We start from the raw sequence: 27,381 nt of genomic DNA on the forward strand, positions 1-27,381 counted from the left end.
CCATATTTTCCAACAACAGAGCCTTCCTGTTTGTTTCCAAACTTTGTATTCCAATCACCAGAGATTGGAGTTAATACATTTCAATTCCATGTTTGATCAGTTTCAGACTGAAGAAGATAATAGAATTCTTCAGTTTCATCATCATTGGTTTAAGTGGTTGGTGGGTAAATTTGAATAACATTGGTGTAAACTGATCCTTCTTGTAGTCATATGGCTATTAGTCTATCACAGAAAACATTGTATTGTATTTCAATATAGATCTTGAAATGTTCTTTTCCATGATGAATATGACATAATTCCTCTTGAATTTGTTGTAAACCATAAGATTATCTGATTTGATATGGCCAATACCAGTTCATTTCATCTCACTAATGTTTAAAATAACAATCTTTATGTGTTCCATTTCCTTTTTTTTTTTTTTTTTTAATTTGTAAAGTTTTTATTGTGAATTGAGTTAAAGGTTACAGGGCAGATTATCAGTTTTACATTCCATAAATCATATTTTGCTTCATTGCAATGATTACAATGGCCTCCATGTACCATTAGTCAATAGTATTTACCCCTATTCCGCAACCCCCTGCCTTTTTTTAAAAAGGTTTTTATTGTGGATTGAGTGATAGTTTATAGGGCAGATCATCAGTTTTACATTCAACAAATCATACACCTTGTTTCATTACAATGATTATAATATCCTCCATGTACCATCAGTTAACAGTATTTCTCACTATTCACTTTAGCTCTTTTATAGAAAAAACAAAACACTCAGGTATATATAATAATTTACACCTCCAAAGGCACATTTTGCAAGTCTGCCTCCTGGCCACCAGTTCGTAGTCCCTATCTTCCCATGAATCTAGATTCTTTACCCACTCCCCCTCTCTATGTCCCATCCTGCTCATTGGAAATGCTGTACAGAGTAACTGTGAGTTAGTTGATGGCACTTACCAACAAAACTAGAAAACAACAGCAGATATTTGTGTCAAGCTGGCTGGGCCTGGATTCTTAGTGGTTTGGCAATCAAGTTGGTTCTGACTCATAGTGACCCTGTGTAGAGTGTAGTGTTGTTTTATATTAGGTCTCATCATCTACCTAATTTATAAAATACTTACTACTGAGCTTTGCAGTGGGATTGAAATGAGAAATGTGGAAGTTCCTGGAGTCTGGATGGTGCTCTGCAGGCATTCTCCATGCCCTGTGCTAAAGTGACCATCATCTGGTCAGTAGTGAGTGTTCAGTACTTTGTTCACTACATTGTTGAGTAGTGAATGACTTTTCCTGTTATTAAAGCAAAGTTAATGGCTTTATCACAGTGTTCTATCTCTTTATTGAACTATGCAGTCCTTTGGCTCACAGGATCCTGTGTAGTTGCAACAATTCCCCCTGGCTTTCCATCTCTGTCCAGTGATGTCTGAGGTGGCAATAAACAATGATTCCAGGCACATCAAGTGGAATGAAGACATCCTAAAACATAGTGGGGTGAGGATGGAAGATAGGAGGATAGAAATAGTTTCTGTTAGAAAAGCCTCTTTCAGGATTTGTAGTCCTTGTAGAGCAAAGAAAACACCCCAGGAACATAAACTACCTCCAAGGGAGTAACCTAGAAGAACTAGAAAAAGATATTGAAGATCTATTTCTGCATAAAGTTCTGCCATAGACAATAGCATCACAGCCAACTTTTGGCTAAATTAAGCATGACCACTGCCTAGCTTCCCTTTTCCATCCTTGTTGTGTATTCCATACATCACTTGTTGATGAGGCTTCATATTTTCACAGGTTCTAACGTTTGGTGCCTAGGGGAATGAGAATGTGAGGATATTAATTTTACTTACATCTCCTGAATTTGGGGCTCCTGGTGTAGGACAAGCACTGGTGCAAACCACCAGCTTGGCAGTTCAAAGCCACCAGATGCTCCTTTGAATCCTAGATATACAGGGTCAGAATCGACTCAACAGCACTTAAATTTGAGGAAGTCCTCTCATTTTTTTCTGTTAAAATTATAGTTACACTAACACATACTAGTGGTTATAAGCATGTCTTTTGGTATTAGAGTTGCTGTTATAGTTAGGTGGCCTTGGTCAGCTGTGATTTATAATGACGTTATGCACGACAGAATGAAATTCTGCCTGATCCTGTGCCATCCTCACACTTGTTTTGTTTGAGCCCATTGTTGCAACCATTATGCTAAGCCATCTCATTGTGGTCTTCCTCTTTTTTGCTGAAGCTCTATTTGTTAGAGGTGAGATTCTGATTATTCTACTTTATTTTGCTATATCTCATTTCACAAATGAAACACTTTTTTTGCCTCCTTTTTTTTTTTAAAGTGTCAAAAGGAGCACACTAATATTTGTTGGAGTCCTGGTGTGGCACTGTGAGTTAAAGCCCTGAACTGCAAGATGGGTTTGAACTGCAAGCTTGGTGGTTCACGCTCACCAGCTGCTCCTTTGGTCACTATGAGTCGGAACCCACTTAATGGCACTTAACAAATATATTTGTCAGAGTTGTTTTGAGGCTGAATTAAATCATCCAGCTGGAGTACTAGAACCACTGATAATGTCCACTCAGTAAATGACATGTTGCTTTCACTGTTGGAGCAAATTTCTGGTATCGTTGAGCAAGACACACTGACTTTTGAATTCACTTATCTGTGATACTCTAAAAAAGCATTGATACAATAATTCTCCAATGAGTATCCTGTGATCTTAAAGACCCACGTTTCTATAAATTTTGTCCCTGGAAAACTCCTGAAGGTTAAAGAAGTAACAGGAATCTTCTGTTCTTAGCAATCAATATCCATTACATACAGCTCACAATCATAGCTTTTCCTAAAGAAAGATGTAAATGGATTCTATCATGCCCAGGAGACAGCCATTTGCCTACATAACAGTGCCAGAGCTTCCTAAAAGCCTGACCTTCAGTCAGATAGTAATCAGGAAGCTTCTAATAACCTCAGGAATCTAATTTATGTTTTTCACTCCTTGGTGATGATTATTAGAGGGACATCAATTGTCATCAACAGTGTACCACAAAGTTATTTCAGTCACATGGACCTCTGACATGTCCTGAACTTTAGTAACCATTATATATCTCCAGGGAAAAGGAGAGGATTTCAGGTTTCCATAGAAGCAGTGGGCCAGGTCTTCAAAAGAATAAATAGATAAATAGGGTAAAATTAAAACAAACATATCAAACAATAAAAATTAGACACTTGCAGTAGTTTTTAGGAAAGCGAGGTATTTCAGTCTATTGACACATAAACTCCAAGAAGATGTGTCTCTGGAACTCAGAATAAAGATGATTTATCTTTCCAACTTCATATCTCTAGTCAAAGCTTCCATGCTATCAGCCCAGATCCCCTTTTGTTTAAGGGAATGTATAGTCCCTCTTCCTAGGCTGTAAATCCCCATGGAAGCAGGTTGCTTCATCTTTTCCTCATGGAATACCTATGTGTTTGAACTGCTTACCTTTTGGTTAGCAGCCCAATGATTAGTCTAGTGTGCCACCAAGGTTCCTTTAGGAAGCAGTTCTACTCCGTCCTATAGGATCACTATGAGTGAAAATGGACTTTAGACTGGGGGGTTGGTTTTATTGATTTTATGGGCTCTGTTTGTCTCAACCACAAATAGTGGCATTGAAGGAAGCGTTTTCTGAGAAAATCCACTCAGATTTCTATCTTCATTAAGAAGAGACTGACTCTAACATATTTCTTAATACATTTGTTTCAAGTCATGACTTTAAAGACCTAGTGTTATCTAGAAAAGCGATAGAATCTATTAAGCAGGTTTTTCAGCTGAGATTTAGTTTACTACGTGGCCACCTACTGGTCATTCTATGACACTGGTCATTCTATGAACTTAACTGATGAACGAATTCAGAATTCATAGATGGAAACCCTATACAGGGTTGTGATGAGTCAAAACAGACTTGATGGCACTTAACAATATTACACTTTTGGAGTCCTGGTGTGGTGCTGTAGGATAAGCTCTTGAACACAAGGTTGGTTTGAATCACAAGGTTAGCTGTTCAAACTCACCAGCGGCTCCTTGAAAACTCTATACAGGTTCACCGACTCGGATGGTATTTAATAACAACAGTTACATATTTGGACTCCTGGTGTGGCACTTTAGGATCGACACTGAACTGCAAACCACAAGGTCAGCCTTTCAAACCCACCAGCTACTCCTCGGAAACACTATACAGCGCTATTAATCGGAACCAATTCAACGGCACTTAGCAACAACAACTACACACTTGGAGTCCCAATGTGGCGCTGTAGGATAAGCACTGGGGAGTAAGATTGGTTTGAACCGAAAGTTCAGCGGTTCAAATCTACCAGATGTTGCTCAGAAACACTATATAGGGTCACTTTGAGTCAGAACCGACTCCACAGCACTTAACAACATTACATACTTGTACACTAAATAGAAAATTATTACCTTTCTATAGAATACAAATTCCTGATTATAGCACATACAATGTCAATTTTTAAATTCCATAGTCATTTGGCAGGATAAGTCCCTTCAGAAAAAGTGTGTCTATAGGGACATCAGGAGACTTGAATGCTTGATAGATAAGTGAATAAGAGTTGGCTTTTGTTTTGTTTGAGATCACCATCACTGCATTCTTAGCAATAGTGACATACGTATACACTTGAGTTTGCTTGGAACAATAGGATTTAGATGACATATTATGACAAATATAGATCTGATTTATTTTTTGAAGTGGTTTTAAAAGTTATTTGCCTGAACTCAATCTTTGTACATCTAATTCCCTGTGGCCTCAGATGCCTTTTCTCAAGTTGTAATACTTACTTATATAATGTATCCTATTTTTCCGTGGGTTGCTTTTGGGTCTGCATCACTTAGTGGTCAGTCAGTAATTTATGCAAAGGTTTTGCACAAATTCCATTAGCCTATGAAGCTTCAGACTTCTGCTAGAAGTCTGAACCCACAGACTTCTATGTGGGTTTAGGTTAGTACTCAAAGTATAGCCAGTTTTCGATTTTCTCTTGGATTTTGCTTTCTGCTTCACATTGTTAGGTGTCTACACCTATATGCATGTACTCTACAGCTGGCCATTATGTAGAGAGCTTATTAAAATCTCCCATGATTCTCATTTCCAGATTTCCTCTATTCGATTTCAACCATGTTCATGCCTCATCTTATCTGTAATCACAATCTTAGGGTAGCAGAGTTGAACCCCTCATTTGTTTCCTCTAGATGTTACCACTGTGATTGGGTACCTTTTCTTCCAAATAAATCCCATTGCTTGTTAAGGAAAATATATAAATGTAAACTAAAAGGTCTTGGGAGGGAGAGTGAATGCGATGGACTGAAAACCTAAGATTCATTAGCTTCCTAATAGATCTATTCTGTCCAGGGCAGAGGGGAGGTGACCCAGCTGCAGAGGATAGCCCTGTCAGTATCAAGGGCTTCAAATGGATTAATTCTGTTTCAACCCCCTGTTGAGAATTTGTATTTGTCCACCCTCCATCTCCCATCCCCCACTCACATACCCATCATCAATTTGATTCCAACTCAGAGACCTTATATGGGGTTTTCAAGGCTATAAATCTTTAACAAAGCAGAAAGCCTCACCTTTCCCCCAATGGTGGCTAGTGGGTCTGAACTGTCAACCTGTTCTATATTGCCACCAGTGCTTCTATTTGCACCCCAGATGAACTAGATCAGAGTCTACATTTTAACAAGATAATAGATGATGTATACATAAGAATCACCTGGGACTCTTGTTAAAATGCAGATTCTCATGCATTGTATCTGGGGTGGAAATGCACATTTTCAACAGTGTGTGAAACCAGAATGAACCAGTTTTTAAGTCCTGCCAGTATGCAAAAACACAGCATCCAAAGGATGTAACAAGCTCAGCCATAAATTAGGTAAGTACCAGAATGAGGAAGGATTCTAAATTCATGTATGGGATAGGACAGCAAGTTCATAGAGACTGAGGTGGAAGGCAGAAATACTTACAGTGTAGCTCTAGTAGGTCTGTCCATTCAAAACAAGGTTCTTGTCAGTTCAAGTGAATGAATGCAAACCTTTCCCGAGGCAACAATAACCAGAAAGTATCAGGACTATAGCTAAGTAAATTGGCGTTGGAGGCAGGGCTTTAGTTCTAGAGACTGAGGCTTTAAATGATTGGAGTGAGATATTATATTTTGGAGCCAGAAATGCTTGGGTAATATCTAAGACCCAACTCTGAAAAGTGGATTATGGAGTTTGGACACTTAATTTTAACTCCCCACACCCTCCATTATAAAAAGGGGCTAAGAGTCTTGATGTATATTCCTATAAAATCATAATTGATTGAATAACCAGGGGGGCAGAACTGGGCTTACAAGCGTAAACTAGTAAAGGTGAAGTAAAGATGTAACAATTGCTTGGTAATCTGTAGAGAGTATCAGAAGGAGAGGGTCCCAAAGAAATAGATAGTAGCAACATTCAAAATGACTTTAGGTGAAATATTTAAGGACTAAACAAGGAAGTGGTTGGTGGTTGTGTGCCACCAAGTCTGTTCTAACTCAGCGAATCTGTATAAGGTTTCGGAGACTGCAATTATCTTTCACCTGCAGAACAACTGGTAGATTTGAATTACTGACCTTGCAGTGAGCCTCATAATCTACTATGCTATCAGGCATCCTTAAACATGAAGTGCACCCTCCACCCTCCCCACCCCGTGTCCCTCCCCTGCTCCCTCAATTGCCATTGAGTTGATGCTGACTCACTGTGACCTGTATGTCGGAGTAGAACTATGCTCCATAGGATTTTTAATGACTGATTTTTCATTGTTCTGTGGTGCTTTGGGTATTTCAAACCATCCTCCAAAATAATAGGTTACTACTAATAGGTTAGTACATTTATGTCAGAAATCCCCTGAGGTTGTTTGAAGAAAAGGGAAATATATTAGAAGAGATTACCTAGGCAGCAAGTAACGAAACAGGAATATTTAGGCAGTACCAAATGTATTTATAATTATAGAAAGAAGAAATTTGGGGGAGGGGATCATCAGAAATGAGTGGTTAATTGAATGCAGGGACCAAGCTAAAGGAAGGAATGTGGTTGAGTCTTTGAGAAAAAGTATGTTAAAAAATAAGGAATCATGAAAGGATCCTTTTATGTTGTTGTTCAAAGGAGTGGCTGATGGGTTTGAACTACCATCTTTGCAGTTAGCAGTACTGTGTTTATCCTACAGTGCCACACCACATAAGGACTCCTCTTATAGAAAAATTAAATATCACCCAAATGTGGATTGTTCATCAACAGATAATTTGCTCTGGAGAATATTAGACTGTTTAGTCATATGGCTATCCTTTCAGTTTGGTAATCAGAAAGATTATTGTTTGCTTTAATGAGGACTAGTATATATTAACCATCACTTGTGGGTCAGTTTGTCGTACTGTGTACTGTGGTGGATTGCATGCTACTGTGATGCTGGAAACTATGCCACCATTATTTTAAATACCAGCAAGGTACACCCTTGGTAGACAGTTTTACACTGAGCTTCTAGACTAAGACAGACTAGGAAGAAGGACAGGCAAACTACCTATGAATGTTTAGCCACTGAAAGCTTGTGAATAGTAATGAATAGTCAAATAGCAGTAGAATATTGAAACATGATAATTTGCACAAGAATATGGTCAGAGATAGTGCTGGAAGATGAATATCTCAGGTTGAAAAACACTGAAAATCTGACTAGGGATGAGCTATCTTCTCAAAGTTGAGTTGACCATGATGATTAAAATAGAGTAAAACTTTCATTTGCTGATGGGACACAACTGAAAATGATGTGAAACATCTGTAAACATTCATTAATAATTTGAACATGGAATGTATTAAGTATGAATCCAGGAAATTTGGAAGTTGTCAAAAATAAAATGGAACTCCTAGGTATTAGTGAGCTAAAATGGACTGGTATTGACCATTTTGAATCTGACAATCATTTGATATACTATACTGGGAATGACAAATTGAAGAGGTATGGCATCCCATTCATCATCAAAATAATTTCAAGATCTTTCTTGAAGTATAATGTTGTCTGTGATAGGTTATTTTCCATACCCCTACAAGGAAGACCACATAATGCAACTATTATTCAAATGTACACATCTACCACTAAAGCCAGTGATGATGAAAATGAAGAATTCTACCAACTTTTTCAATCTAAAACTGATTGAACTTCCAATTAAGATGTATTGATAATTATTAATGTTTGGAATGCAAAGGTTGGAAACAAAGAGGAAAGGTCAGTACTGGAAAATATGGCCATGGTGATAGAAATGATGGAGATCTCATGACAGAATTTTGCAAGATCAATGGCTTCTTCATTGAAAATATCTTTTTAAACAACATAAAAGATGATATGCACATGGACTTTAGCAGATGACACACACAGAAATCAAATTTACTACATCTGTGGGGAGAGAGTGAAAGAGCCCCATATCATCAGCCAAAACAAGGCCAGAGGCAGACTGTGGAACAGATCATCAATTGCTCATATGCAAGTTCAGGCTTAAGTTGAAGAAAATTAAAACAAGTCCACAGGAGTCCTGGTTGTGGTGCTGTGGATTAATGTGCCAGACTGCAAAGTCATTTTAACTGCAAGTTCAGCGGTTCAAGCTCACCAGCGCCTCAGAAACCCTATACAGGATTGCTATGGGTCGGGATTGACTCAATGGCACTTAACAACAACAACAACAGAGCCAAAATTTGATCTTAAGCATATCCCACCTGAATTTAGAGACTATCTCAGAAGCAGCTTTGTTGCATTAGACAAAAATGATCGAAGACCAAAAGAGTTATGGGATGACATCAAGAACACCACACAAGAAGAAAGCAATAGGTCACTAAGAAGACAAGAAAGAAGGAAAAGACCTAAATGGATTTCAGAAGAGACTTGAAACTTACTCTCCAGCATAGAGTTGTTAAAGCAAATGGAAGAAATGAGGAAGTCAAAGAGCTGAACAGAAAATAATGAAATGTGCAAAGACGTGGAGTTATAAAACCAAAAGGAGGAACACACTCATCATTTCTCAAACTGAAAGAAAGGAAGAAAAATTCTAGCCTTAACTTTCAATATTGAAGGATTCTATAAGCAAAATATGAATTATGCAGAAAGCATCAAAAGAAGATGGAAGGAATAAAGTAGTTGTACCAAAAATAAATGGTCCATGTTCAATAATTTCAAGACATATCATATGATCAAGACCAAAAGGTACGGATGGAAGAAATTCAAGGTACACTGAAGGCATGTGAATGAACAAGGTTCCAGAAATTGAGGGAATACAAATTAAAATCTTTCAACAAATTGATGCAACACTGGAAGTACTTACTTACTTCTGCTAAGAAAGTTGAAGTATGGCTGCCTAGCCAAATGATTCAAAGTGATCTGTATTTATACCCATTCCAAAGTGACGTAATTTAATTCAATGCAGAAATCATGGGACCATGTCAGTAATATCACAAGCAAGTAAAATTTTGCTAAAGATAATTTTTTAAATGGCTGCAACAATACATTGACAAGGAACTTCCAAAAGTTCAAGACAGGTTCAGATGAAGATGTGGAATGAGGGATATCATTGCTGATGTCAGATAGATCTTGGCTGAAGGCATAGAATACCAGAAAGATGTTTACATGTGCTTTGTTGACTATGCAAAAGTTTTTGACTGCGTGGATCATGATAAACTTTGGACAGCTTTGCAAAGAATGAGTGTTCTGGAACACTTAATTGTGCTCATGAGGAACCTGCACTTAGACCAAGAGACAATCATTTGAAAAGACCAAGGGGACATTGAATGTTTGAAAACTTCAAGAAAGTATTATATTGTTTAACCATATTTATTCAATCTTTCAGAGTCCTGGTGTGGTGTTGTAGGACAAGCGCTCAACTGTAAGGTCGGTTCGTACCACAAGGTCAGTGGTTAAACCCACTAGTTGCTTCTTGAAAATGCAATATCTAGTCGCTAAGAGTTGGAACTGACTTAATGGCACTTAACAACAACAACAGCAACAAAAATTCAGTCTTTATGCTGAGAAAATAATCTGAGACACTGGATTATACAATGAAGAATGTGACATCAGTTTGGATGAATACTCATTACCAACCTGTGATACAACCTTGCTTGATGAACATAAAGAGGACTTAAAACACTGCTGATGAAAATCAAAGACCACAGCCTTTGGTATGGGTTGCATCTCAATGTAAAGGAAACAAAAATCCTCACAACTGGGTCAATACATAAATCATGATAAATGGAGAAAAAATTGAAGTTGTCAAAGACTTTGTTTTGCTAGGATCCACAATGAGTGCTCATGGAAGAAGCATTCAAGTCAATTGGCATATTGCATTAGGCACATCTGTTGCACAAGACTTCTTTAAAATATTTAGGTTCAAGGATGTCAGTTTGAAGACTAAGGTGCTCTGGATCCATGTCATGGTATTTTCAATAGCTTCAAATGTATTTGAAAGTTGGACAATGAATAAGGAATACATTTGAAGAACAGATGCATTTGAATTATGGTGTTGGGGAAGATTAAAAGTACTATTGACTGCTAGAAGAAAAAAACAAATCTATTTTGGATGAAGTACAGCCAGAATACTCTTTAGAAGCCAGGAAAGCAAGACTTTGTCTCTCATAATTTAGACATATTATCCAGAGGGACTAGTCTCTTGAAAAGAGCATCATGCTTGGTAAAGTGGAGAGTCAGTAGAAACGTGGCAAACCTCCAAATAAATGGATTGGCATAGCAGAAGCAGTAATGGGCTCAATCTTAACAATGATTATGAGAATGGCACAGGTCTGGGCAGTGTTTTATTCTGTTTTGCATAACATCACAGTGAGTCTGAAACTACTCAAAGGCACCTAACAAAGTATCTATCAAGGAGTGGCACTGTTAGATAAAGACTGGACTGCTAACTACAAATCCTGAGGTTCAAATCCAGCAGCCACTCCTCAGAAACCCTATACAGGTCCCTAAGAGTTGGAACCAACTCGACACCACTTAACAACATAACAAAAGTATATAACAAATTTTCCCTGTTGGTGCAATGGTTAAAGTAATCAGCTACTAATGGAAAGCTGTACTGGTGTAGCGCCATAGGATAAGCACTCAAACTCAAGGTTGCTTTGAACCACAAGGTCAGTGATTCAAGCTTACCAGCTACTCCTTGGAAACCCTATCTTGGGTCACTATGAGTTGGAACTGACTCAACAGTACTTAACAATAACTAATGAAAAGGTTGGACATTGGAACCCATTAGCATCTTTGAGGGAGAAGAGGCCTGGCGATCTGACTTGGCCATCTGTATCCATTAAGATTGATGTTGGTAGTGTTGTTAAGAACCATCGAGTCAGGTCCACCCCATGTTGTTGTTGTTATGTGCCATTGATTCTGACCCATAGCGACCCTATGGGTTCTCAAGGAGCGACTGGTGGGTTTGAATCACTGACTTTGCAGTTCAAAATGACATTGCAATCGAGTGCATTAACCTACAGTGCCACACCAGGACTTCAATCCATTAAGTTTAGTGCTTAGAAAGCCCTGCGGAGCAGTTCTACACTGTCACATGGGGTCCCTGTGAGTTGAAAATGACTTGATGGCTCCTAATAAGGATATATCAGACATTGAGTTTTTCTTTTTTAACAAATTTACATAAAGTACTTAAATTAGTATTTACTAAAAGTACTTGTTTTATGTACACATTTATCAATATTTTTAGACAGTAAATGTTTACCAAAGCTGTCTAGGGGAAAATTGCAGAGTTAGTACTGTCTTTGGCTGGTCTCACTATCCTCTAGGATACATAAACCAATCAACATAGCAACAAACATTTCACCAAGGATAGCTCACATTTCCCTTCATGTTCAGCCTTAATTTAACTGAATCAGAATTTTTTTCATTTAGCACTTGAAACTATTTCAGTAAATGGCAAAAGAAAAAAAAGAAGAAAAAACAGCTGCAAGTCATTTAAACTTGTTAACAATGTTGTGGAGAATGAAATCGGAAGCATTTTTGCCTGTGAATAAATCCTTCTTGGTGGTGGTTATATACCGTGGAGTCGGTTCTGACTCATAGAAAACATGCATAGAGTTTCTGAGATGGAAAATCTTTACGGGAGTGGAAAGCCTCATCTTTCTTCTGCAGAACAGCTGGTAGTTTTGAACTGCTAACTTTGAGGTCGCAGTCTGATTCATAACCACTGTGCTGCCAGAGCTCCTTCCTAGCAGAGCTTAATTCCATTTTGTACTTGGTGTAGACGTCCAGTTGCCAGTTTTTTCTAGTTCCTCATGGACCTCTGACAGCAGAACTGGCAGACTTAGGAACTGTATATTTAAAAGCACATTTTGGGGGCCATTTCCCTCAGCCCTTCCTCACAGGAACATTCCTGGACATACCCCTGGTTGGTTGCTGAGAATCTCAGATACTATAAGCTTTCCTATCTGCAACAGTCCCCTCCTTGCTTCCTGTTGGACTGCCATGAGTATGTAAGGCATGGCTGCTGTCCTCAGTCATGGCTGAGGGAAGAGATTCCTTTGTTCTCTGTGCCCAATAGAAGGTCATCAGGTGGAGAGAGACCTTTGTGAACTCATCATGGCTCTATGATTTCCCTCACTTGGGTGATCTATGTACATCTTTGTGTATTTACTTTTATTTAAGTCTTAATAAAGAATCTGTATACTATTTATATATCTGAAGATGGGTGTCTCTTTTCTCCTTCATGTGAAATAAAACAAACTAGAGAACACAGATAACACATTGAGAGACATCTGTTAAGAAATAAGTTGAAATCATTTCCAGAGCAATGCCACATACTACAAAAAAGTGGCAGAGATGAGGTGGAGAAGGCACAGAAAACTGCCCAGTAAGTGTTCAAATTCATATATTAGGAGGAACTCATAATTCCTCCAAAAAACTATGAGTAAGCCCCTCTTCACCACCACTCATCTGTCAGTTTGTCATACTGTGGTGGCATGTGATTCTGGAAGCTATGCCATGGGTATTTTCAATACCCGCAGGGTCACCCATAGTGGACAGGTTTCAGATGAACTTTCAGATGAAGACAGAATAAGAATAAGAAGAGATGAACTATTTCTGAATATTTAGTCACTGAAAACTTTATGAATAGCAGAGAGACACTGTCAGATATAGTGCCAGAAAATGAGCCCTTCAGATTGGAAGGCACTCAAAATGAGGCTGCCTCCTCAAAGTAGAGTTGACCATGATGGCGCAAATGGAGTAAAGGCTGTGGTAGTAAAGCCTGCCGTACCTTCATTTGCTAATAGGGCACAACTCAAAATGAAGAGAAACAGCTGTAAATATCCATTAATAATCAGAACATGAAATGTGTAAGTGGGAATCTAGGAAAATTGGAAATTGTCAAAAATGAAATGGAATGCATAAACATCAATATCTTAGGCACTAGTGAGCTGAAATAATCTGGTATTGGCCATTCTGAACTATGCCAGGAATGACAAATTGAAGAGGAATGGTGTTGCGTTCATCGTCAAAAAGAACATATCAAGATCTCTCATGAGGCACAATACTGTCTGTGATAGGATAATATACATGCACCTAGAGAGAAACCCAGTTAATACCACTATTATTTTAATGTATGCTAGAACCACTAAAGCAAGTGAGAAAGAAATAGAAGAATTCTACCAATTTCTTCAATCTGAAATTGATCAAACATGCAAAGAAGTTATATTGATAATCACTGGTGATTGGAATGCAAAGGTTGGAAACAATACTGTCTTGGTTATAGAAATTATGCTGGAGATCACATGATAGAATTCTGCAAAACCAATGATTTGTTCATTTCAAAAACCTTTTTTAAACAGCATAAGAGATGACTATACACATGGACCTCACCAGATGGAATACATAGAAATCCAATTGACTATACCTGTGGAAAAATACAGTGGAAAAGCTCCATATCATCAGCCAAAACAAGGCCAGAGGCTGACTGTGGAACAGACCATCAATTGCTCATAAACAAATTCAGATTGAAGCTGAAGAAAATGAAAACAAGTCCATGGGAGCCAAAATATGGTCTTGAATATATCCCAACTGAATCTAGAGATCATCTGAAGAACAGATTTGATACATTAGACACTAAAGACCAAAGACCAAAAGAGTTGTGGGATGACATCAAGAACATCATACAGGAAGAAAGCAAAAAAGTCATTAGAAAGACACGAAAGAAGGAAAAAAATCAAAATGTATGTAAGAAGAGACACTGAAACTTGTTTTCCAGCATAGAGATGCTAAAACAAATGCAAAAAGTGAGGAGGTACAAGAGCTGAACAGAAAATTTCAAAGGTCAGCTTGAGAAGACAAAGTCAAATATTACAACAAAATGTGCCAAGATCTGTAGTCAGAGAGTTAAAAGGGAAGAATATGCTCAGCATCTCTCATGTTGAGGGAACTGAAGTAAAAATTCAAGCCTGACTTTCATTACTCTAGAATTTTTGGGTAAATTATTGAATGATTCAGAAAGCATCAAATGAAGATGGAAGGAATGCACAGAGTCATTATTCCAAAAGGAAATGGTTAATGTTCAACCATTTAAAGAGGTAGCATATGATCAAGAGACAATGATCCTGAAGGAAGAAGTCCAAGATGCATTGAAGTCATTGGCATTAACAAGGCACTGGGAATTGATGGACTACAAATTGAAATATTTCAAAAAACTGAAATGGCACTTGAAAGCAGTCACTTATCTATGCCAAGAAATCTCGAAGACTTATTGGAAAAGAACCATATTTGTGCCCATTCCAAAGAGAGATGACCCAACAGGATGCAGAAATCATTGGACAATATCTTTGATATCCCATGCGAGCAAAGTTTTACTAAAGGTAATACAGAAATGGATGCAACCATACATTGATAGAGAACTTCCAGAAGTTCAAGCTGGATTCAGAAGAGGCCGTGGAATGAGGGATATCATTGCTGATGTCAGATGGACCTTTGCTAAAAGCAGAGAATACCAGAAAGACGTTTACCTGTGTTTATTGACTATGCAAAGGCTTTCTATTGTGTGGATCATGACAAACTATGGACAACATTGCGAAGTATGAGAATTCCAGAACACTTAATTGTGCTCATGAGGAACCTATACATAGACCAAGAGGCAATTGTTCAAACAGAACATGGGAACACTGAATGTTTTAAAATTAAGAAAGGTGTGCGACAGGGTTGTATTCTTTTACCAGACTTATCCAACCTGTATGCTGAGCAAATAATATGAGAAGCTGGGTTATATGAAGAAAAACATGGCATAAGGATTGGATGAAGACTCATTAACAACCTGTGATATGCAAATGGAACAACTTTGTTTGCTAAAAGTTAAGAAGACTTAACTGATGAAAATCAAAGACCATAGCCTTTGGTATGGATTGCATCTCAATGTAAAGAAAACAAAAATCCTTATTACTGAACCAATAAACAACATTCTTATCAATGGAGAAAAGATTGAAGTTGTCAAAGACTTCATTTTTCTTGTATCAACCATCAACACTCATGGAAGCAGCAGTCAAGAAATCAAACAATGTACTGCATTAGGCAAATTTGCTGCACAAGACCTTTATAACGTGTTGAAAAGTAAAGGTGTCAGCTTGAGGACTAAGGTATACCTAACCCAAGCCATGGTATTTTTAGTAACCTCATACACATGTGAAAGTTGGACAGTGAATAAGGAAGCTCATAGAAAAATTGATGCATTTGAGTTATGGTGTTGGAGGAAAATATTGAAAGTATAATGGGCTGCCAAAAGAACATACAGATCTGTGTTGGAAGAAGTGCAGCCAGAGTCTTCCTTGGAGGCCAGGATGGCCAAACTTCATCTTTAGTACTTCATACATATTGTCAGGATGGACCAGTCACTGAAAAGGGATACCGTGTTTGGTAAGGTGGAGGGTCAGAGAAAAAGAGGAAGACCCCCAGTGAGATGGATTGGCAAAGTGGCAGCATCAACGGGCCCAAGCATGGCAACAATTGTGAGGTTGTGAGTCTGGTAAAGGACTGGGCGGTGATTCATTCTGTTGTACATAGGGTATCTATGAGTTTTTACCAACTAGATGGCACCTAACAACAACCTCTTAACTAGAGTTAATTTTCTAAAATTCTTGTAACCCTCTAACTTTTCTGTCAGCTTCTTAAAGAACTCTTTTTATTGTTAAGTGCTGTCAAGTTAGTTCTGACTCATAGCAACACTGTATGGGATTCCAAGGAGCATCTGGTGGATCTGAACCACCAATCTTGCAGTTCAAACTGACCTTTCGGTTGAGTGCTTATTCTACATCACCACACCAGAACTCCTGAAGAAAGGAAAATTTAGACACTCATAATTACTAGTAGCATGGAGTGCCCTCTGTTGTGCCATCACAATTTTAAGAACCATTCTGTAGTTATTATAACTATTCTAGAATACCTAAAAGCCTTCTACCTCCTTCATTGATAGAAAATATGCAGTGGTGCTATGGGCTAATAAACTGAACTGTAAAGTCTTTTTTAACCACAAAGTCATGGTTCAAGCTCACCAGCCACTCCTCAGAAACCTTATACAGCAGTCACTATGGGTTGGAATTGACTTGACGTCACTTAACAACAACTGTCTACTTTTAATTAATTAAAGGAGTCAAACACTTTCCTGTACTCATTTTCTTTAGGAAAGAACTTCCTTTAGGCCCAAATGAGTAGGAATGATGTCATGCTGAAATCAGGATAAGTACCTTTACAACTCCAGAGAAACAATCTCTTCTAAATCATGTTTTAGACACAGGGTTGAAGTTTATTATTCTCAATGTATTGAGTATCTTTAAAGAAATTAGACCAACATTTCATAGGAAAATACTAGAGCAAGGAGTCAGTTTATTTTTATAGCTAGCTAAAGAGCACTTGAAACACCACGATAAATTTTTTATAGTATATGCCTATGGAGGTCATGAATTCAACAAGCAAATATTACCAAAAGAGATTTTTTTTCTCTTTAACATTTCTGTTTGGATAAAGAAGCTACTAAAAATCGGTGTTATATCTATCAACGGAAGGTTATGAAGATCTTTTATCCAGAATTCTCATCCTAGCCCGACACAGCCATTTTAGACATCCAGTTTCAAATTCTAAATAGAAAGAAATTATTAAAAATAATTAGTTATATGAAAAAGCTATAAACATGTTGCATTTCAGTTACTCATATATATCTGCTAAGTAGGATAACCTTTAGAGATTCTACGGTACTACATTATCTCAGATTTTCCTGATTCCCCAATCAGGAAATTCTCCTTGACAAATTACATAATTATAAAATAATTAACAGATGAATAGTGAAAGATAGAAAATCATTTTGTTTTCTACATATAACCATTTTGTTTTCTACATATAACCATTGTTTTGACTCTCCAGTGATGGAATGGTATTATATCCTTCTTTGTCAGGCTCTAACAGGGGCAGTGTATTGGTATTCCTCATAAGAATTCTTTGTTGGGGAAAGATTCATATTAACCTAGGACCCAGCACATTTTAGGAACTCAACAAAACGAATGAGTGGATGAATGAATGGGAGAAAAAAAGCCCAAAACGCTGAACATGTAAAAACACAATGCTCCTTTAGCCTCTCTTTGACAAAATCACAAAATTTTTATCACATTTTCTACCATGAATATAGTAATACAAATGTGAAATCATTTCATATAACCATTAATTGATAGAGTGAGTTGAAATGTTTGGAGAAGCAATCATGAAGAAAACAGTTCCAGTATGAATTTCATCTTTTCTGTGAGCTCTAGTATGACTATGTCCTCAAAATATTTTAAGAGGATCCATGGTTGTGCATAAGGAGCTCTGGTAGTGTAGTGGTTACGAATCAGGCTGTGAACTGCAAGGTCAGCAGTTCAAAACTACCAGCTGCTCTGCGGGAGAAAGATGAGACTTTCTGCTCCCATAAAGATTTACAGCCTCAGACACCCTGTTCAGGTTGCTATGGGTTGGAACTGACTTGACGGCACTTAACAACAACAACAATGGTTGTGCATACTCTAGCCACACGGGATTGAAAAGTAAGTTTTGTTTTCATTATAATTTCTAAAATGTATGAATTCTGACACTGTTCCTTCATCAGGTTGAAATCTGTAGGGCTAAAACTTGTTCTGCAGAATTATCTATTAGGGATTTTAAGAGATCAGTAAAACTAACTTCAGTTATCATATTATTCTGATGAGGAAAGATGACATCTTCACACAATCAATGAATGGATAAGGAATACAAATGGGATACTGCCATTTGGGAGTGGAGGGAGGAAAGTACTGACTATCATGGGAACTAAAATAGTACTATCTCTTTTCAGGAACCTACCATTTTGGTACTTGGGTTAGGATCTGCAATTCCTCTTGGTTCTTTACTTTCAGGTTTCTATAATAATAATAATAATAATAATAATAATAATAATAAATAATGTCATATCACACACACACACACATACCCAGCACTTCCCCTGCTCTGTGGAAAATCTAAGATAGTTTAAAAATTGTTATGGGATAGAATGAGGGGATAGTTCTACTTAAGTTACATTTCATCAGTGTCCATTTTTCTCTATAAACTTTTTTCCCAATTTTTCCACAGTATATTTCATGAGTGTATCAAACATTTTTAAGCATCAGGGCTTTTATTCAAATAATATACAAATTATGTTGTTGTTAAGTGCCATTGGATTGATTCTGATCCATAGAGTTTCCAAGGAGCGGTTGGTGGGTTTGAACTGCCAACGCTGCAGTCCAGTGTATTATCGTGCATGCTACACCAAGACTCCAGTATCTTTATTGGGAATCCTAGTGATGTGGAATGGAAGACATATGGTCATTTAGCGCTACCCCATACTGCACAGTGCATTCTGAGGTCCTTTATGTGATTGGAGGATTTTGTGGAACCTCAGACTGAATCTATTATGATCACACCCTTTAAGTCATGAATGAAGAAAACTTAATGCGAATTGCTGCTTTTAAATGGCCCTAGTTAGGAGTCTTGGCGTGATGCTGTGAGTTAATGCACTGGACTACAAGGTTGGTTTGAATTGCAAGGTCACTGATTCAAGCTCACCAGCTGCTCCTTGGAAATCCTGAGTTGGAACTGACTCAATAGCACTTAACAACAACAAATTAAGATTGTAAGGAACCCTAGTAGTGTAATCAGTTATAAATTGGGTTGCTGACTGCAAGGTCAACAGTTTGAGCCCACCAGCCACTGATGAGGCTTTCTGATCCTATGAAGAAAGATTTACACCCTCAGAAACACTATACAGAGTCACTATGAGTCACAACCAACTAGATGGCACACAACCACCACCATCTCCCAGTTAAGAATCTTGATGCTTGCAGGATCAGAACAGTTTGTCAGAATAGAACCCTGTTCTGAATAAGAAGTGTTCTACTCTTTGACCTTGGCTAATCCCTAGAGATCTTTTGATACCATTTTTAAGAACTTGGTCCCTAATGTATTGTGTATATATTAATTTATTTCTTTCAAAGCCTTATTGGAAGCTGTCATTGTGTTTTTACCCTTTAGAAGCAAGGCCAGGACTAGAATCAGGGCATGAGGCACTCACTTCAGGAACAAATTTTAGGCAAAGAGGTCACTGAAAAACTCAGTAATCAAAATAAATAATGTCAATTCTTTTAAAATCAAATTTAATGCATAATAGATTACATATACAATGGATAATATCATTATTTTAAACAAAACAAGCTCTGTCTGACCTTCATTTTCCTCACTGAAATCCCAGTCTGACTGAGAATTAGTCTCTATGCCAGAAGCCAAAATATGTACTTCCAATCAGAGAGCTGTGTTACATTATTGCCTTCTTTATGTAACCAAAAAAAAGAGAGAGAGAGAGAGACCGAATGGTATTAGAGTTATAGTTGAAATGGACACAGAATACTGCACAGCTAACAGAAAGGGCCCAAGGAACATACCAGTGTGATGTATTGGGGACTTGAAAAGTCAGAAGGAAAGTTTTCAAAGGACTCTTCAGTTCTTTGCTAGTGAAAAGAGATACTACTTGTTAATCTGCAGTTAGTATCCAAGAAGTATAAATAGTTCCCAAATCCATAAAGTAAAATTTCCAGCTGTCCCTGGAATATATTCTTAGAAAAGATCCAAATACTAAAACACATGGAAACAGTGTTCTTCCCTAGATTCTCTTCTGACCATAACTCAAAGGTATCAATTCTTCTATGGTCTTCCTTATTCACTGTCCAGCTTTCACATACATATAAGGTTATTGAAAATACCATGGCTTGGTTCAGTCTCGCCTTAGTCCTAAAGCTGACATCTTTGATCTTCAACACTTTAAAAAGGTCTTGTGCAGAAGATTTGCCTAATGTTAATACATCGTTTGATTTCTTGACTGCTACTTCCATGAGTGTTGATAGTTGATCAAAGAAGAATGTTGTTGTTGGTAGGTAACATCAAGTCAGTTTCCAGTAATAGCTACCCCATGCAGAACAGAATGAAACACTGACTGGTCCTGTGCCACAATGACAATTGTTGATATGTGTGAGCCTATTGTTACTGCCACTGTGTCAATCCATCGCTTGGTGGGGCCGTGTCTTCCTTCTTATCTCTGATCCTCCACTTTTCTAAGTATGTGATCCTTTTCCATGGAATGGTCCCTCCTAATATGATGTCCAAAGTACTAGAGACAAAGTGTCATCGTCATTGGTTTTAAAGAGCATCTGACTTCTTCCAAGACAGATTTGTTTGTTCTTCTGAGAACCCATGGTACTTTCAATATTCTTTATCAGTGTGATAATATAAATGTATTTCTTCTTTTCCTGTCTTCATTATTCATTGCCCAACTTTCACATGCCCATGAGGTCATTTTGTTTGGCATACTATGCTGGTTTGCGTGCTGTTGTGGTGCTGGAAGCTATGCCAACAGTATTTTAAATACTAGCCCTGGTGTGGTACTGTAGGATAAACACAGGACTACTAACCAGAATGCTGGGAGTTCAAACCTACGAGCTGCTCCTTAGAAACCCTACACAGGGTTGGCATGAGTCCAAACTGACTTGGTAGCATTAAGCAACATCAACAATGGGTCATCCATAGAGGACGGGCCTCAGTGGTGCTTCTAGACAAAGATAGACTAGGAAGAAGGAGAGGCAGACCATTTCTGAATGGTTGTTGTTGTTGTAAAGTGCCCCTGAGTCAGTTCTGACTCATAGAGACTTGTATAGGGTTTCCAAGGAGAAGCTGGTGAGCTTGAACCATCGACCTCGCAGTTCAAACAGCTTTGTTATTTGTTGCTGTTGTTAGGTACCATCAAGTTGGTACCAACCCATAGCTACCTTATGCACAGCAAAAGGAAACACTGCCCGATCCTGGGCCAACCTCACTACTGTTGCCACGCTTGAGTCCATAGATGCTGCCACTTGGCTAATCCATCTCATTGGGGGTCTTCCTCTTTTTCTCTGACCCTTCACCTTACCAAACATGATATCCTTCTCAAGTGACTGCTCCCTCCTGACAATATGTCCGAAATATGAGAGACGAAGTTTGGCCATCTTGTCCTCCAAGGAACTCTCTGACAGCACTTCTTCCAAAACAGATCTATTGGTTCTTTTGGCAGCCATGGCATTTTCAATATTCTCCTCCAACACCATAACTCAAAACCATCAATTCTTCTACAGTTTTCCTTACTCACTATCAAGCTTTCTCATGCATATGAGGTTATTGAAAATACTATGGCTTGGGTCAGGCACACCTTATCCTCAAGCTGACATCTTTGGTCTTCAACACTTTAAAAAGGTCTTGTGAGGCACATTTTCCTAATGCAATACATCGTTTGATTTCTTGACTGCTGCTTCTATGAGTGTTGATAGTTTATCCAAGAAGAATGAAGTCCTTGACAACTTCGATCTTTTCCCCGTTGATAAGAATGCTGTTTATTGGTCCAGTGGTAAGGATTTTTTGTTTTCTTTACATTGCAGTGTAATCCATACAGAAGGCTGTTGTGCTCTTTGATCTTCATCAGTAAATGTTTTAAGTCCTCTTCACTTTCAGTAAGCAAGGTTGTATCATCTGCATATAGCAGGTTGTTAATGAGTCTTCTTTCCAACCTGATGCCACATTTTTCTTCATAAAAACCAGCTTCTCATATTATTTGCTCAGCATACAGGTTGAATAAGTATGGTGAAAGAATACAACCTTGTTGTACACCTTTTTAAATGTCAAACCATTCAGTGTTCCCATGTTCTGTTTGAACAACTGCTTCTTGGTCCAGGTACAGATTCCTCATGAGCACAATTAAATGTTCCAGAATACTTATACTTTGCAATGTTGTCCATAGCTTGTCATGATCCACACAATCAAAACCTTTGCATAGTCAATAAAGCACAGGTAAACATCTTTATTATATTCTCTGCTTTCAGCCAAGATCCATCAGACATGACAATGATATCACTCTTTCCACGGCCTCTTCTGAATCCAGCTTAAATCTATGGAAGTTCTCTGACAATGCATGATTGTAGGCATTTCTGTATGACCTTTAGCAAAACTTTACTCACATGAGATATCAAAGATGTTGACTGATGATTTCCACATTCTGTTGGGTCACCTCTCTTTGGAATGGGCACAAATATGGATCTCTTCCAATCAGTTGGCCAGATAGTTGTCTTCCAAATTTCTTGGCAGAGATGAGTGAGGGCATCCTGTGCCACCTCACTTTCTTGAAAGATTTCAATTTTTATTCCATCAATTCCTGGTGCCTTGTTTTTTGCCAATTCCTTCAATGCACCTTGGACCTCCTCCTTAAGTATCATTGGCTCTTAGTCATATGCTACCTCTGGAAACGGCTGAACGTTAACCATTTCCTTTTGGTACGGTGACTCTGTGTATTCCTTTCATCTTCTTTTGATGCTTTCTGCATCATTCAGTAATTTGTCCAGAGAATCTTTCAATAACATAAGTTGAGGCTTGATTTTTTTTTCATTTCCCCCAGCTTGAGAAATGCAGAGTGTGTTCTTCCTTTTTGGTTTTCTGATTCCAGATCATTGCACATTTTGTTGTAATATTTGGCTTTATCTTCTCAAGCTGATCTTTGAAATTTTCTGTTCACTCTTGGACCTCCTCATTTCTTCCATTTGCTTTAGCATCTCTACACTGGAGAGCAAGTTTCAGTGTCTCTTCTGACATCCATTTTGACCTTTTCCTTCTTTCTTGTCTTCTCAATGACTTTTTGCTTTCTTCATGTATGATGAAGAACTCTTCTGGTCTTTTGTCTTTAGTGTTTAATATATCAAATCTGTTCTTCAGGTAATCTCTCGATTCAGGTGGAATGTATTCAAAGTCATATTTTGGTTCTTGTGGACTTGTTTTCATTTTCTTCAGCTTCAATTTGAATTTGCATATGAATAATTGATGGTCTGTACCACAGTCTGCCCCGATCTTGTTTTCACTGATGATACGGAGCTTTTCCATTGTCTCTTTCCACAGATGTAGCCAATTTGATTTCTATGTATTCCATCTGGTGAGGTCCATGTGTATAGTCGTCTGTTATGCTTTCTAAAGAAGGTATTTGAAATGAACAAACCACTGGTTTTGCAGAATTCTATCATATTTTCTCCAGCATCATTTCTATCACCAAGGCCACATTTTCCAACTACTGATCCTTTCTCTGTGCTCCCAACCTTTGCATTCCAATCACCAATAATGATCAATATATCTTGCTTGCATGGTTGATCTACTTCAGATTGAAGAAGTTGGAAGAATTCTTCTATTTCATCCTCACTGGCTTGAGTGGTTGGTGCCCACATTTGAATAATAGTGGTATTAACTGGCCTTTGTCATTGGTGGTGGTGGTTATGGACTGCTGACCTTGAAGTTCAAATGACTTTTGCAGTCCAGAGCATTAAACCACAGCATCGCACCAGGACTCCACTTAGATACATTGTTGTTATATATCATGCAGTCAGTTCTGACTCATAGTGACCCTTCACAGGGTTTCCGGGGCTGTAAATCTTTATGGGAGCAGAAAGCCTCACCTTTCTCCTGTGGGACAGCTGGTAGTTTTGAACTGCGGACCTTGTAGTTCGCAGCCCAATTCATAACCACTACATTACAGAGCTCCTTTGCTATTAGGTGCCATCAAATTAGCTGTGATTCATATTGTGAGGATTGTACCATTCTCACAATTCTTATGCTTGAGCCCATTGTTGCTGCCACTGTGCCAATCCATCTCATTTGGGAGTGGGGGGGCTGTGGTCTTCCTCTTTGGTGCTGACCCTCCAGTTGACCACACATATTGTCCTTCTCCAGGGACTGGTTACTCCAAACAATATGTCCAAAGTATGAGAGATGAAGTCTCATCATCCTGACTTCTAAGGAGCATTCTAGCTGTATTTCTTCTAAGGCAGATTTTTTTTTGTTCTTCTGGCAGTCACAGCACTTATAATATTCTTCTCCAACACCATAAGTCAAATGCATCAAATTTTTTTTTTGTGGTGGTTTTCACTCATTGTTCAACTTTTGCATATGAGGTAATTGAACATACCATAGCTTGGGTCAGGTGCACCTTAGTCCTCAAACAGACATCTTTGCTCTTGAACACTTTGAAGAGATCTTTATAGCAGATTTACCTAGTGAAATATGTTATTTGATTTCTTGACTGCTGCTTCTATGAGTGTTGATTCCAAGCAAAATGAAATCTTTGACAACTTCAATCTTTTCTCCATTTAAATGGATATTGGTTCTTGACCCAGAGGTGCAAATTTTTGTTTTCTTTACACTGAGGTGAAATTCCTACTGAAAGTTTTAGTTTTTAATCTTCATCAGTAAGTATGTTAAATTCTCTTTAATTTCAGCAAGCAAGGTTGTATCATCTGCATATTGCAGGTTGTTGATGTCATCCTCCCATCCTAATGCCATGTTTCTACTCATATAATTCAGCTTCTCAGATTATTTACTTAGTATACGTATTGAATAAGTATGGTGAAAGACAACAGCCCGGGTGCACACCTTTCCTGATTTTAAACCATTCAGTGTTCCCTTGTTCTGTTCAAATGAGTGGCATTGCCACCAGCATCACAGCAACACACAAGCCACCACAGTACAACAAACTAACAGACAAGTGGAGTGGTAGCAACCAACTGATTACCAATCTGATAAGTATTTTTTCTTATCTTCCATTTATATAGGATTTCATTTTATTTTCTATTTTCTTTAATTGAAAACGATGACTAATGATTTCATTTCCAACGTAAGTATTTTAGCACTATAAATTTTTCCTCTAGATACAGCTTTAACTACATCAAACAAATTTTGTTATGTTGTATTTCATTTCCATTCTGTTCAACATACTTAAATTTCCCTTTTGCCTTTTATTTAACTTACGATTCTTTTGAATTTGTTCTTTTAATTGGGGCTTTTCTAAGATTTCCTTGTTCTTTGTTCCTAATATATTGCATTATAGTGAGAAGATATTTTATGAATTCTTTTACGTTGATTTCCTTATTTTATGGCCCAAAGTATCATCTACATTAATACATTTTTTCCAACGTAGTACACATTACTATTGTTTTTAACCAATAAATTAGTGTTTTGCTTCTTGCTTTATGACTCAATACCGCCCTCCTCCCTTCCCCACATTTAGATGGAATCCATGCTAAATTTTCTCATCATCTTCTACTTCACTCGGCCTAGTGCTGGTTCTATTTTACATACATAAAAACTGCTTTTTGTTGATTAACACAAATGAATGTTTCTTACGTGTAAGGGATAAATATCTGAAAAGACTGGTTCATTCCTTGGCTGTGGCTCATCACCGAAATATCCTTTATTCTCTACTCCTAAGGAGTCTACAGGTGTGCTGTTAAGAAGGAAATAAAATGTTGACACCAGTTATAGGACAAGCCAGGGGGTGAATATTAAATAACCAAGAAGTATTTAAAAACACTGATACCTGAGTTACAATTTATAATAATTATTTCACATTATCTGAGGATGGGACTTGAACCTGTTTTTAACAGGTCTTTGAATTATTCTTAAGTATAGACAAAATGGGAAACCAATAGGCTAAGCATTTGGATGAATCAAATATGTAAACGTGATACACCAATGTCCTTCCATGTTCTTAATTAAGAGGCTTGCGTTTCCCCCACATTAAGTATCCTTCATAGCCACAGGTATATAGATTCTCAGTAATGCTTCACTTCAATACGTAGAAAATACAGACTTACCTCTGAATTTGCTTCAACTTAATACATTTTTGGTGACGAATTAATAAAGTGACAGCCACAGCACCAACAGCCACTAGCACAAGTACGGCAACAAGGATAGCAATATCTACAACACTCAAAAAGATACGCTTTTGTTAGGGTGTCAACTTGAGGACAGCAAAATGTGAACATGAGGCATTTAAACTTAGGTATTATAATCCCATTCCAGTACTTTCCTCCAAGACTTCAATTTTCCATCAAATTAAAGCCAAAACATTATGTAAATTATTATCTGATTCAGCAGTTGACAACTCCACACACACTTTTAATATGTTTAAGGGAGTCATAATCAATGGGGGAAAAGTCTGGTCATCAGTTATTCACTGAATGCAGAAATGACTTGCATTGTGGGTTCTCAGAATTGTGCCAAATTTAGACAGAAAAGGATATACTGATTGTAAAAGTCACCAGTTGTTGTGAAAACCAGTTGTTGTTGTTAAGTGCCATCGAGTTGGTTCCAACTCAAAGCAACCCTGAATAAGATTTGCAGTTCAAACAGACATTGCATTCCAGTGTTTTTCTTACAGTACCACACCAGGACTCCAAAGACAACAGTAGTAAATTCTAATTCAGACATCTGATAATGCTAAGTAAACAACCGGTTATACAGATATACACAACAACTAAGGCTTGGAAAATATGACATTTCTGCCAAGGCTTTTCATACACACACACACACACACACAAAACATACACACACATATTATTATCCTAGGATGCTCACTGGTAACATTTAAGGTTTCTTCCCAGTCTAGAGATCCCTGTTCTTCACACAGGCATTCAACTTCATGACCATCCACCTGGAAGAGAAATCAATCAGATAATTTTATCAGATGACTGACTTTGATCTGCATTTTTTATCTCACTTAGTTTAGTGGTAGTTATACATCAGATACACCTACACACACATACTCACATACATGCAAATTTTTTATTAATAAATTAACCAAAATGAATGCAAAAATCAATGTAGCAAAAAAATATGCAAACAAAATGCAAGAAGCAACTGTTTTTGAAGAAATTCTTTAAGAAATGGAATGATTTTGATAAATTCAAATTCAAAGATAGATTAAAGAACCCACCATGACGTATCCAGACAACA

General features: G+C 37.7%; 1 protein-coding gene across 1 annotated transcript in view; it reads right to left on the bottom strand.

The window, feature by feature from the left end:
* Positions 1 to 1,685: 1,685 nt before the first annotated feature.
* ADAM7 (ADAM metallopeptidase domain 7) overlaps positions 1,686 to 27,381 on the bottom strand; it is a 175,222-nt gene continuing 149,526 nt past the window's right edge. The window contains exons 19-24 of the mRNA XM_006864442.1: positions 27,004 to 27,079; positions 26,241 to 26,346; positions 25,771 to 25,870; positions 19,977 to 20,042; positions 18,364 to 18,420; positions 1,686 to 1,790 (exon numbers count right to left, since the gene is read on the bottom strand). Coding sequence (XP_006864504.1) covers positions 1,686 to 1,790; positions 18,364 to 18,420; positions 19,977 to 20,042; positions 25,771 to 25,870; positions 26,241 to 26,346; positions 27,004 to 27,079 — 510 coding nt within the window. The remainder of the gene's footprint in view (positions 1,791 to 18,363; positions 18,421 to 19,976; positions 20,043 to 25,770; positions 25,871 to 26,240; positions 26,347 to 27,003; positions 27,080 to 27,381) is intronic.

The sequence above is a fragment of the Chrysochloris asiatica genome, unplaced genomic scaffold, assembly GCF_000296735.1.
Source record: "Chrysochloris asiatica unplaced genomic scaffold, ChrAsi1.0 scaffold00064, whole genome shotgun sequence".
In the NCBI taxonomy this organism is placed as follows: Eukaryota; Metazoa; Chordata; class Mammalia; order Afrosoricida; family Chrysochloridae; genus Chrysochloris; species Chrysochloris asiatica.